This window comes from Lampris incognitus, chromosome 17 (assembly GCF_029633865.1).
Source record: "Lampris incognitus isolate fLamInc1 chromosome 17, fLamInc1.hap2, whole genome shotgun sequence".
Lineage (NCBI taxonomy): Eukaryota > Metazoa > Chordata > Actinopteri > Lampriformes > Lampridae > Lampris > Lampris incognitus.
Window position 1 is genome coordinate 17,126,915 of NC_079227.1, and position 12,903 is coordinate 17,139,817.

The window sequence follows — 12,903 nt, forward strand, 5'->3', positions numbered from 1 at the left end:
TCTCTCTCTCTCTCTCTCTGTGCCTCCTCCCACATACAGTACTCACACTGGAGAGCAAGTAAGGACAGCCCCCCAATCCTTCTCCTCGCTCAATTCCTCGAACAGCTGCTTCTTTTTCTCTCCCTTTGGGTCCTTGGCAAGTACGTGCTACTTGCTCTATTGGCACTTAGAGCGCTCTATGGCCAGCTTCAAGAAGTGCCCCCACCATACCCCTCCAAAGTTCTTTCTCCCTCTCAGCGCCTCTTTCTGTCTATCTTGTTCTCCTTCTGTGTGTGTGTGTGTGTGTGTGTGTGTGTGTGTGTGTGTGTGTGTGTGTGTGTGTGTGCGTGTGTGCGTGCACGTGCGTGCATGTACACACCTTTGACTCTCTTTCCATGTTTGCTTTCTGGGAAAGAGTGCTGTTTCCACAGCACTACTCCCCTCAACCCCTGCAGCTCTCAATCACTCATTCATTAACTCCTAAATCAACACAGTAGCCTTGTGTGTGTGTGTGTGTGTGTGTGTGTGTGTGTGTGTGTGTGTGTGTGTGTGTGTGTGTGTGTGCGCGCGCGCACGCTCATTAGTTGAATCACTGTGGGTGCTCTGTCCCTTAACCCTTGGGCCGGTTTGTTACCCTATTTCCCGTACATGTATACACACATGTGCACACATGCACGCACACACTTAAACACACACTCTCCATGTAGGTCAAAAAAGATCAAACTCTTACCACAAATACTCTACTAAGAGCCACATACAAATGCCAGAGTACCAGTGATCACACACACCCACACCCACACCCACACACACACACACACACACACACAATGAGCGAGAAACAGAGACAGAAAGAGAGAAAGAGAGCAAACACAATGAGTGAGAGAGAGAGAGAGAGAGAGCAAATTAGAACACAGCACACAGTAGGTGCTGTCAATCAAACCTCTTCCTCAGAGGAGGAGCCCTCTGTCAGAATGATGTGCAGCAGCAGGAGAGAATGGTAGAGAGAGATGTGTGGAGAGAGAGAGAGACAGAAGAGAAGAGAGGAAGACAGTGTTGGGGGGGGGGTGCAGGGAGTCAGCAAACAATGACAGCAACAGGGAGAGTCAGACACGGCGAGAGAGAGAAAACGATAATATCAGAGAAAAACAGAGAGGTAGGAGGTGATGAACGCAAAGACAGACCGACTTCGTGTGTCTGTCGGAGTGTGGCGTCACTCCCCAGACTAGAAAATGGCAGCAAGTGACCGTGGAGACCTTGTGAATATGTTATACCACCAGTTAGTAATATCATTTACATCTCGTCTTCCTTAGAGCAGAGCTGAAATTTCCCTTCCTAATTTTATCAGCGATCCCCTGGTGAATGCATACTCCAGTGTTTGACCTAAAGAGAGACATTAACACCACTGATCACGCCATTTACATAACTGATAATTGTACATGTAGAGACCCCGACACTGTTCTTGGGCCAAGTCTGTGTCTACAGTCCTATGTTACCCTTTGGCAGTGCTCTTTCTCAGCAGTTTGATGTCATGTTAACAATATGCAGCTGTGCTTCTCGGCTCTCAGGAGCAATCGCTGTGTTAGAAGTTGGCAGTATTACACAATTTAAAATGACGCCAAAGACTAGGGGTTTTACAAAATTTCCTCAACTTTAAATTCAGTAGAAACTGATGTCTTGTTGTTGGCCCCGGACACATCTGGAGACATCTGCAGCGGTCTCCTGGGTTCTCGAGCTGCATAAGCCAGACCTTTGTGGAAGAATTTAGGAGTCATCTTTCATTCACATCTTTGAAACCTTGAGCAACATACTGGGAGGCTGGTACAGACATGTTTCATTGATTCTGCATCATTGGAAAGATTAGAGAGGAACTATTGCTCCACTCCGAGGTTTGGGTTTTGGATGACACTTAGAGAAGCCAACAGGCATTTCTATGGTTTCTCCTTGACTACCAAATCATCCTTCTTTTTTTTTTGCTTTTACTATGTCAATCTTCAGTTCTCTTGGCACAGCCCCAGAATTTGCCAGAGTCTGCAGCCAAGTTATTGAGAGAGACTAAAACACATGCCACAAAGTCATGGTACCCCTCTTTCAACAACCCCTCGCTGGGTGCTTTGTGAGTTTTAGAATTCATTCTACTTTAATGTTCAGCTTGGTGTGGCTCTTTGCCACAAAGTGAAAGTTGCTAATTTTGGTCTAGAACCAAAAGTCTAGAAACGAGAGAGAAACCCAAAAGGCATGAGCCAAAGCATTTGTGTTGACAATCACATCCCCTGTATGAAAGGATAGTCAAGAAAACCCGCAAAGAGACAGACGACAGAGGAGGTCAAGAAAGGAAGAGTCCGGGGAGGGGGGGTGTCCGGGTAGTGTAGCGGTCTATTCTGTTGCCTACCAACACAGGGATCGCCAGCTCGAATCCCTATGTTACCTCCGGCTTGGTCGGGCATCCCTACAGACACAATTGGCCATGTCTGTGGGTGGGAAGCCGGATGTGGGTATGTGTCCTGGTCGCTGCACTAGCGCCTCCTTTGGTCAGTCGGGGTGCCTGTTTGGGCGGGGGGGGGGGGAATAGTGTGATCTTCCCATGCGCTACGACCCCCTGGCAAAACTCCTCATTGTCAGGTGAAAAGAAGCGGCTGGCGACTCCACATGTATTGGAGGAAGCATGTGGTAGTCTGCAGCCCTCCTCGGATCGGCAGAGGGGGTGGAGCAGCAACCTGGATGGCTTGCAAAACAGAGTAATTGGCCAAGTACAATTGGGGAGAAAAGGGGGAACCCCCCCCCCGGCAAAAACGGAAGGAAGAGTCCCTCCATAGCCCCATCTGTTTTAGTTCTTCAAGGTATGTGAATCGCTCTCTCTGCATCTGTGTCCCTCCAACATTATTTAATCCACAGTTTCCTTCGCAATCATCTGTACACTAAAATCTGCTTTCAGGATACTGTATTGCAAAGATAATATACAGTACATACCAAAGTCAGGGAAGTAATGCATTGGTCTACAACATCTCAGTACAAATGACATATGGCACATTATGTGTCCCTAATTTGCATGGAAAGTGCTTTGTGGGGCTACTTCATTTTTGGTGCAAATGTCTGACCACTCTGGAGTGAGTCTTTGTGAAGAGACAACATCTGGCCGTAAAAATACAGAACTACTCATAAGAGTTGGTCATAAGAACTACTCATAAGAGTTGGTCATAAGAACTACTCATAAGAGTTGGCCATAGACACACAAAGTAATTGCGCAAGGAGAAAAAAAACCCCAAGGCTTGGACCAGCCTCAGTTTTGCCATTAGTGGTGTCTACGTCCAAAAGTGACTGGCTTGGTCAAACCACTTCTAGCGCAATCATGAAGCACACATATTTACCGGATATAGCTTTACACCTTCAACCCAACTTCATTATTGTAAGCTCTACAATGTTCATGATCTATAGGCCACAGCAATCTGAAAATATACCACATGTGCTAGCATGTGGAAGAAAGCATATGGGCCTCGGTGTGAGAGTGCATACGTGATTGTGGCCCTCTCTTTATGAGTGTGCAGGCACACTCATAAAGAGAGATCATACGTTGAATGTACAAAACTTTAAGGACAAGGACAGCAGGATTTACAGCTGCATGTGTGTGTGGCCATCTGGAGAATAAAACTTTTTCTAAATTATTTTATTTGATCCCCATGGGGAGAACACAACCTCTGCACTGTAACCATTCTATGGGCAGCCACAGAGTGGCGCCAGGGGACAGAGTCCACTTCTAAGGCAAGCGCCTTGGTCGGGAGTGGGGGTGTCATGCAAACTCCACTCAATAGCTTGATGCATGCAGAGGACAGGAAGAAATGGAAACGGATGATCAACTGTGGCGACCCCTAACGGGAGCAGCCGAAAGTAGTAGTAGTAGTAGTAGTAGTAGTAGTAGTAATAATAGTAGTAGTCGTAGTAGATGTCTTGATGCATGGTGAATAATCCAAGGAAGGAGAATCCCAGAAATTTGAGTTTAGTGGGAGAAATGTTTCATCACTCATCTAAGTGACTTGTCAGTCTCAGCTGACTACAGGTTTCCCCACCTTATTTATTTATTTACGCCCCCCCCGCCTTTGTCCCAATTGTACTTGGCCAATTACCCCACTCTTCCAAGCCTTCCCGGTCGCCGCTCCACCCCCTCTGCCAATCTGGGGAGGGCTGGCGACTACCACATGCCCCCACCGATACATGTAGAGTCGCCAGCCGCTTCTTTTCACCTGACAGTGAGGAGTTTCGCCAGGGGGACGTAGTGCATGGGAGGATCACGCTATTCCCCCCAGTTCCCCCTCCTCCCTTAACTGGTGCCCCGACCGACCAGAGGAGGCGCTAGTGCAGCGACCAGGACAGGACACATACCCACATCCGGCTTCCCACCCGCAGACATGGCCAATTGTGTCTGTAGGGACGCCTGACCAAGCCGGGGCTAACTGAGGCAACGGAACAGTCCAGCACGCCACCCGGACGTTTCCCCGCCTTTATAAACAGCACAGTTGCATAACGACACATCGAGGCCCAGCAGGTTAACGACCTTCTTGAGGCAACAGTGCTAATCACTGAACCATCATGCCACCTGACAAGTTGCTGTCATTTCAAAACGTAACTCCTAAATTCCGTATTTAATGCATCTGATGAAACAACACAGCGGAGCAAAACTCTTCCAAGAATATCATTTGATTTTGTTTGCTTACTATGGGGCTTCTATTCTACAAATAGTGGTTGTTGTTGAGTTGACAAAAAAACTTTGCTCATCATTGTGTTGAACAAAGGGCCTATGAACTGGTATTAATAATATAATTAAAACACTTTATCATTATGACCGTCTTGGATTTTCAAAGACTGTTTTGGATTTTCAAAACTGTGTGGAAAAAAAGATACAGACCTGCCGCTCCCTGAATGCTCCACATATTTGCATTAAAATTAGTTTTAGATCAATTGCACAAAAAAAGTTATGATAAGATCTACCTAAAACGACAATGACCGGTCAAGATGACCGCACGTAATTTGCGCGTGACTGTGCGCGTCACGTCACTATTTACGACGTGTTGGTCACATCATGTCCTTCACGAAGTTCACTGCTCCGTGCTAGAAAAAACAAAAAACTATTGTTCTCCAGTGCAGAGGAATAGTCTTAACTTGATTTTTGATTATTGCCAACATGTCTGGTTACAGACGCTGTTACAGATGCACCATGACTACCACCGAGGCATTGCAGTATTTACAGGCGTTGGACAGCGGCCATTTTAAGTTGTTTGAAAAACAGTATTAAAAGTTGTTAAAATGTTAATGTTGGGGGCGTCTGGGTAGCAGTAGCAGTCTATTCGGGGAGTGGGGTGATTGGCCAGGTACAATTGGGGGGGGGGAGTTAATGTTGATGTCAGTCGTTTCTTAACAGACATACTAACATATGTAATGCATTAATAGCTCAACTGGATATTTATCTTGACAGAATATAGAGTTTAAAAACCGTGAGCGGTCACCCATAATCGTTGTAGTAGTTTTTAAGTTCTGGTCGTTGTTTGGGACTGTTTCAATATTTATTTTGAGTTCTTTTTTTTTACATTTCACGTTATATACATTACGTTATGTTTGTTAGATTAGCAATATGTTTTTTCCGTTTTGTTTTTCAGGTAATACTTTCACTTTTTCAATTTTGCTATTCAAGTTCGACCATGTCTCTCTGAAGTTTAAATTGTTTAACAATAGAGTAATAGTTGTTAAAATGTTAATTGTGGTGTCAGTCGTTTCCTAACAGACATACTAACATATGCAATGCATTAATATCTCAGTTGGGTATTTATCTTGACAGAATATAGAATATAAAAACCAGCAGTCAATTTGACCGCTCACGGTCGTTTTAGGGAGGAGTGAAATCCTGGTCGTTTTAAAACAAAAACTAGACCTGCTGGCAGGTATGAACGAGGTCCAAGCCCCCACATAAGTCACCCCTGGTGGCCCGGAGTCCACGCAAGTCAGACCTGCAGGCCCACGGGCGTGATGCAAGCTGGGAGTCGAGAGCAGGACAGAGGGGGGCTTTAAAAGGGGTTTTAAAGGTATTGAGGAGTGAGGTTAAGCAGCAGCAGTACGAGTGTCATGTATTGTTTGTATCGGTACAAGGGTGAAAGTGCAGCGAAGTGTCAGACAGTATACATATGTATAGCACACGTTTCAGTAATAAGGCCGGTAGGTTTTGTGCATTGTCAGGTGTTTGAAGGTGAAGCTGTAAATTGTTTTTTTATTTAATTTAGGGTTCATTTTATGCGGACTGGATTTTCAACCTAAAACGAGTTGGAAACAAGTAGGTTTTGCATGTTTCGCAATTATGTAAAAAAAGTGCCGCCGAATGGACATGGGAAACTATTGAGCCGAGTTTCGTGTTAATACGAATTGTGGGCGAGATATGCAACACTTCACTTAACTGCCACCTAGAGGAAGTTGTTTCTTTATAACTTTTTGGATTATTAAAATGATTTTAATATTAATGATTTTAGGTGCAAAGTTTCATGCAAATCCTATTTCGCAATTTTGCAAATAAAAAGTATGGGCAGAAATGGGTGTGGCCTATATCTCGCGATTCAGCTCGTTACACGTGCATGTAAGGTTTTTGATTGTGCAGTGTGGCGTTACTGGCCTTGATTATAGTGCCACCTGCTGGTGGACATATGCCTTTTTGTGTGTGTCTGACGTGCGCGCCGTTCTCGGGCTCCCTTGAAAATTTGGCTTACATAATTTTCTACGGTGTATGTTGCAGTACCACATTTACAAATGGACCAACAACAAAAACAACAGTAATCTGAGGGACTACAATAGAGTTTCCAGCACCGCTGGTCCTGGGAGCCGCTTGCCCCCCCCGGCTTGGATCCCTAATTACAGGTTTCCAGCTACTGGGGAGGTAAAGCCGGATGCCTTGCACTTACAGACAATCTCCACTAGGTGGCAGTACACGATAAAGCAAATTAAATGCCGCTTGACACGACCTCTCTTTCTACCATTTAGGGTAAATCTATATTTCTATTAAAATCGCTGTTCCTTTTTGCACGTAGGCATCCTAAAAAATAATATCCACTCGTGTTCAGACACAACTGGTCAATGTCTCTTCGTGCACGTTAGAAAATGCTGTTTTGAGGGCAATACCACCGCGGCCTCAGTTTATTCCGATTTTGATGAGGATTTCTGACTCTCATGCTAAAAAAAAAAAAGACGAACGAAGACTGACATGATCAAGATTGCTGACAGCTAGTGTTAGTATGACTTGGTGGTTTGATAAAGTCTTTGTAGCACGTGGGGCATATGAGAAGATGAGGTCCCCCAGCTGCTTCACATCATCTCTTAATAAGACGACTTCCATGTTTTAAAGGGTTATGGGGGAGCGTTTTTGTTTCGATTACAAACAGACAAGTGTTAAGTAATGTCACATAATGGGCCAGTATGTTGTGTGGGAAACTACCATCATCTTACCCAATTAACAGCGGATTGGTGCGCAATCAAGAAAAACACCACCATCCCACGCTGCGCTTCGCAGCTCTTTAAGTCTTCATCGCGCCCCTCCTCCCACCTCACTATGCGATCCAACAAAAGTCTCGCCGGTGGAAATGGCGATATGACTCCACGTGGAGGTGCTGTTTGGAGCCCCTGATGAGACAACACTTGTGAGGGAGGGGGAACTCCACGAGCTCCACTCCTCTACCAGACGCAGTCCTGCTTGGTCTCCGCGCCAGGATGGGCACTCGCAGCGCGCACAGGATACGGTGGATAGTTACTCTTCTAATTTTGGCAGGAACAGCAAGTGTTCATGGTGAGTAAGGGTAATCATTTGCATGTCCATTCTCTCGTGGAATTGATGGTGGTGCGTAATTCATAAAAGGTGGAGACTGTCTGCAAAAGCAAAGTAATGCCAAAACGCACGGCGAAACGGATATGTATAGCGGCTTTGTTTTGGATTGGGTTCAATTTGCATGTAATTAACATGTAATTTATATACTTAACATCAACATGTTGTGTTCTTTCTAGTTCCTTGCCTTCTTTCACCCGCGACTGCTGACTACCTGATGTGTCACTTTACAGAACTGACCAGTGGTTATAATGAGGGTCCCTTACTGGCCCAATACATGGAGGTGTATTGAGGTGTTGGTTAAAAGCTCAGAAACCCAACCCAAACCTAGCAGCTTGATGTTACAACACAACTTTATAGCAAACTTAAAAACCCAGCATTTCTGTCACACATGGCTATGTTGTGGTTTTGGAATATGGTTTTACGTATGTAACTGATGTTTTTAGTTTGAGCAGGTAGGTTTTTGCATCCTTTTCCGTTATATTGGGACGTAAACCAACATGCCCTCTCTGTATTCTGACTTTAAACCACATACTAGTCGATGGAGAATAAAATGAGTTGTAATTGTACTGCTATTACATCATATGCTGTCAAATTCTTTATAATTTTCATTCCCTGTTGTTGACCAACTCTAGTGCACTTTCAAACCTCCTTTTTTCTTCTTCTTGCGATTGTTTTTAATGTCTGTTTCTTTCAGATGTAAAGCACTTAGCGCTGTATTTCATGTGTAGAAAGCAGTATACAACTTGAGATCATCATTATTATTATTATGAATTCAAAAGGAGAAAAGCAACTTTGTTCTGCTTACAGGCTCCAACGTCTGCACGTCCAGAGGAGCCAGTACATGCAAACAGTGTCTGGCTGTTCACCCCAGTTGTGCATGGTGCTTCCAAGAGGTGGGCTTCTTTTCCACTCCACTTCACTTAGCCAATGTTTCTTTCAGGCGGCCTGGTGCAGACTGGTACGCCTATTAGACAGCAAGTTGTGGATTATGTTGCCGCTTGACATCAGCATCGAATTGGTTCATTCTTGTAGCCGACGACCTGTAATAGTGTGCTCAGGTGGCCTTTTACATTGACTGTCCAGTAAAAAAATTAAAAAAATCAGCTTGATTTGAAAAACTCTACGTAGCTCCAGACTATTCTCTCACCTGGCCCCAAAGGGTTAGAACAATCTTCCAGTCTCCATCAGAGCTACTGACTGACTCACTTCCTTCTAGAAAAGCCCGACAAGCCTTCCTCCTCAAAGCCTTGCTCAACCCTTAGACCTTTGGGGCCACTTTGCAGCTAAACGTGAATGTATGTCGGCTACTGCCATCCTGTCCTTACTTACTTGAGGAACATTATTCTCACTGTCTGCAGTTGTGCCCTCCTTCTATCTGCAATTGACATTTTATATTCTCATGACGATATATCTATTGTACTGATATGTGGCAATGCTTTGTACTTTAATTCTGCTCTAAACCGCCTCTTGATGATCGTACACCAATGCACTCTTGACTATGATATCATTATGTAGTAGTAATTGTACTACTACTACTACTTCATATAGTACTGCCATGATATGATATAGCAAATGCAGTATAATTGTATGTATCATGTAGCACTCTCCAAAGCCAGTTGATAATGCTTTATCTGCTAATTGCTAACTCTTGTAAGTTGCTTTGGATAAAAGCATCTGAGTAATGAGTAAGTGTAAATGTAAGGACACTGGACACAAGCAGTGTCTGGGCCTCGATACAGATTTCCTAGAAAGATAGATCCTTTCTAAAATAAGTTCACCGATATGACTCTTTAACAGTTAAGTGTAGGTTTACAGACAAGAACATTATTTCTCCCACAGAAAAATTTTTTGGAAACGCTCCAGAGAGGCCGAAAGGGGGACTATAGTAATAAGAATATAGGAATCTTGTTCAGCCCTCCATTCGTCCTCAGTGGAGCAGCCCTCCAATAAAAAGATCTCTGTGTCACACTATGAGATCATTACTGGTTAGTTCTCTGGTTTGTGGCTGTGTAAGAGAGTTGTTGATGTTCACAAGTCAAACTCGTCATAGGATGCCTAAATAACATGCGTATGCAAGTTCGATCGTCAGTTGGAAATTTCCCGTGAGTGCCGAGTTTTCCAACACCCAGAGGTGCAGCGATGTCTTTCCCACCCGGAATCCTCTATGATTAAAAAAAAGATATGAGCCACTTGGTAATGTGTTGACCGAGCTTGATAAAGCAAACAAAAAACAAAAATAGGGCTGGGCAATAATTCAGTATTATCATTTATCGTCTTTCAATGGTGTTATATCAGGATGAAATTCAGAAAGCGCCATATCGTGATGCACAATTTTGTTGTCTGAATTAATGATAACAAGAATCTATTAACTAAAATTTCTCTCAAAATGAGGTCTGAAATACCTGAGGGAGCATTATTTGAAAACTAGTTTTGATCTGATATATTTCACATTACCAAAGAGTTCAATGTGACGAATCTCAGTTGCAGGCAGATATTGTGACATATATATCTATATCATGTAAAGCTCCCAGTGACTGTCATTATACTAGTACTGTCCATATTGCTCATAACTTAGTCAAAGTTGGTTAAAGTACTAGAAAGACACAAAAGGGGTTGTTGGTTAAAGTGAATGCTTTACCTTCTTGTGTCCTCAGGACTTTGGACAAGGGCCGGTTGGTTCATCCCGCTGTGATCTGAAAAGCAACCTGGTGGCGGCGGGCTGTGCTCCGTCGGCTGTTGAATCTCCCACCAGTAAACTGCATGTGATTGAGGACCGGCCGCTGAGCGACAAGGCGGCAGGCTCCGTGCATGACGTCACCCAGATCCAACCCCAGAAACTCCACATCACCCTCAGACCAGGTCGGCAGCACCTCTGGAAAACATGGCTTCCCTGTCAATGTCACAACACTAAGGGGTAGAGAGGGCAGGGGTCACGCAGCAACAGAAAAGTCTCTTTGTTTGTTTGTTTGAGTTGTCTAGATTTGACTGGCTATCTTCTAATCCGGGCCAACCAAGGTTGAATTTTCCAAAATAAATCCAAGAGTGGCATGGAAAACTGTATGGAAGAGAAGGTTAACTATGATTATCATTTAATGCTTAAGGATGAAGAGATGCGATGAAGAGAAACCTCTAGGTTTGGGCACATTAAAATCAAACGCACCCCCCCTTTTCTTTTCTTTTTTTACCTTTTCCCTTCCTCTAGACGACTCCAAGCGCTTCACTTTGAAGGTGCGTCAGGTGGAGGACTACCCTGTTGACCTCTACTACCTCATGGACCTCTCCTTCTCCATGAACGATGACCTTTTCCGTCTGAGGACACTGGGCAGGGGCCTGGCTGAGGCCATGAACCGCACCACCAGCAACCTGCGCATGGGCTTTGGAGCTTTTGTGGACAAGCCCCTGTCACCCTACATGTATATTTCCCCTCAGGAGGCCGTCAGGAACCCCTGTTTCAGGTAAAAGGTGGAAAGGGGCAAGTGGATAAAGTTTACACGCTGCTGGACTGATGTTAATTCAGCTCTCTTAAGCACAGCACTCTACATGCTTCAAACAGACTACTTCGTACAACTCACCGTCCAACCACATCGGGCAGCAAAGTCATTCATACATTTCAGAACGGCTGAAATCAACATTGTTTGAAGCATGCAGCGGCCCTTAGCCAGGCCAATGAGGTATCATTATAATTTTTCCAAACTGACGAGAGCAGCAGAGATGTTTGGACGTTTTACACAGCAATGACTAATAATGTGAATCTTGGTGACCACCTTCATGCACTTGGTGCCTTTGTGCTTAAAGGGAGACAATCACGATTTTCAACATTGTCTCTATATAGATGTTGTTGGGACAGCACTTCATCAGCAGCCATAATATCTGCAGTCTTCTGTGTCTCTCTGAAATGCTGCTGAATTTATGAGGAAAAGTGTCTGCCAGTGACACGACTCAGAAGCAGTCCCATGAACGTCAGCACTATACTCATCTCCCAGCTTGTTGCCACCTTCAGTGGGCTATGTTGAAACAGGCTAAGCTGTGCAAGAAAAAGCAAATAACAATGCTACGTACAGCTGTTGTAGTGAGTGCAACCGAAGAATTGTCCACAAGTTACAGAACAATTTCGGTGGCGTTTCAAAGGCACACAGAACACTGCCCAGTATTATGGGGGCTAATGGAGTGTTAGCCCTACACACACCCACACACACTCTCTCTCTCTCGCTCTCTTTCTCACACACACACATACACACACGCACACCATCTCATGTTGAGTTTGCAGTCACTCCAAACATTGTCACATTAAATACAAGACCTTCAAGTGTTTAGGCTCCTCTGAATTTAATATTTATCTTGGCTCGAACTTGATTCTGCTCATCTCATAAAGTAAAATTCCTCTGAAGCGGCGTATAGATCTGCAAAAATGGTTTATGATCATTATATCTGCAAAAATGCAGGAATCAAACATTCAGCTTGATTATCCAACTTGAATGACTTGAGTGCAGAAATTTGACAAGTGAAATCAGATCCCTGCAGATCCAGATTGTAAATTTCACTTGCTGCCTGTTGTGAAATGAAACAATTACAGTATGAGAGCCAATGTCTAGCAGTGCTTGTTGGCTCCTGTCGCATAGACCTTAGCGGTTGTTTACGTCTGTGTGCAGGAAATAACATCATTATATGGGTGGGCGATGTCATCTTTTTAAAGCTTCCTTTAAATCCAGTGTTATATGTCAAAGCCGTCAGCCTTCTAGTCATCAACAGTTGTTAAAGGCTTACAGCGTGTAGCCAGTGCCGACTCAGCCACAGGTAAATAAATACCCTTGGAGTTTAAGGGTGCTCAAACGCAGTTCGTTTTAACACCACCTTCAAGATTAGCCTAGTTTGTTTTGGTGTGATTTAATGTCACTTGAGGTCATTTGTTCGCCTGCTCACATGCCTCAGTCTACTGAGATCACATCCACAGGAATATTTGGGATAGAAAATTTGGGATGGAAATGGATGAGGGAAGACGGGGGGGGGGCGTAGACAGTTTTTTCAATATAATGCAGTCTTGCTTCCTTAACCAGAGGCCTTGAGAGTTCGGATCA

At 44.3% G+C, this 12,903-nt stretch overlaps 1 protein-coding gene across 1 annotated transcript in view; it reads left to right on the forward strand.

Moving 5' to 3' along the window:
• The first annotated feature begins 7,734 nt into the window (after positions 1-7,734).
• The window catches only part of LOC130127346 (integrin beta-3-like), a 36,694-nt gene continuing 31,525 nt past the window's right edge, over positions 7,735-12,903 (forward strand). The window contains exons 1-4 of the mRNA XM_056296959.1: positions 7,735-7,789; positions 8,636-8,721; positions 10,483-10,687; positions 11,031-11,283. Coding sequence (XP_056152934.1) covers positions 11,099-11,283 — 185 coding nt within the window. The 5' untranslated portion in view covers positions 7,735-7,789; positions 8,636-8,721; positions 10,483-10,687; positions 11,031-11,098. The remainder of the gene's footprint in view (positions 7,790-8,635; positions 8,722-10,482; positions 10,688-11,030; positions 11,284-12,903) is intronic.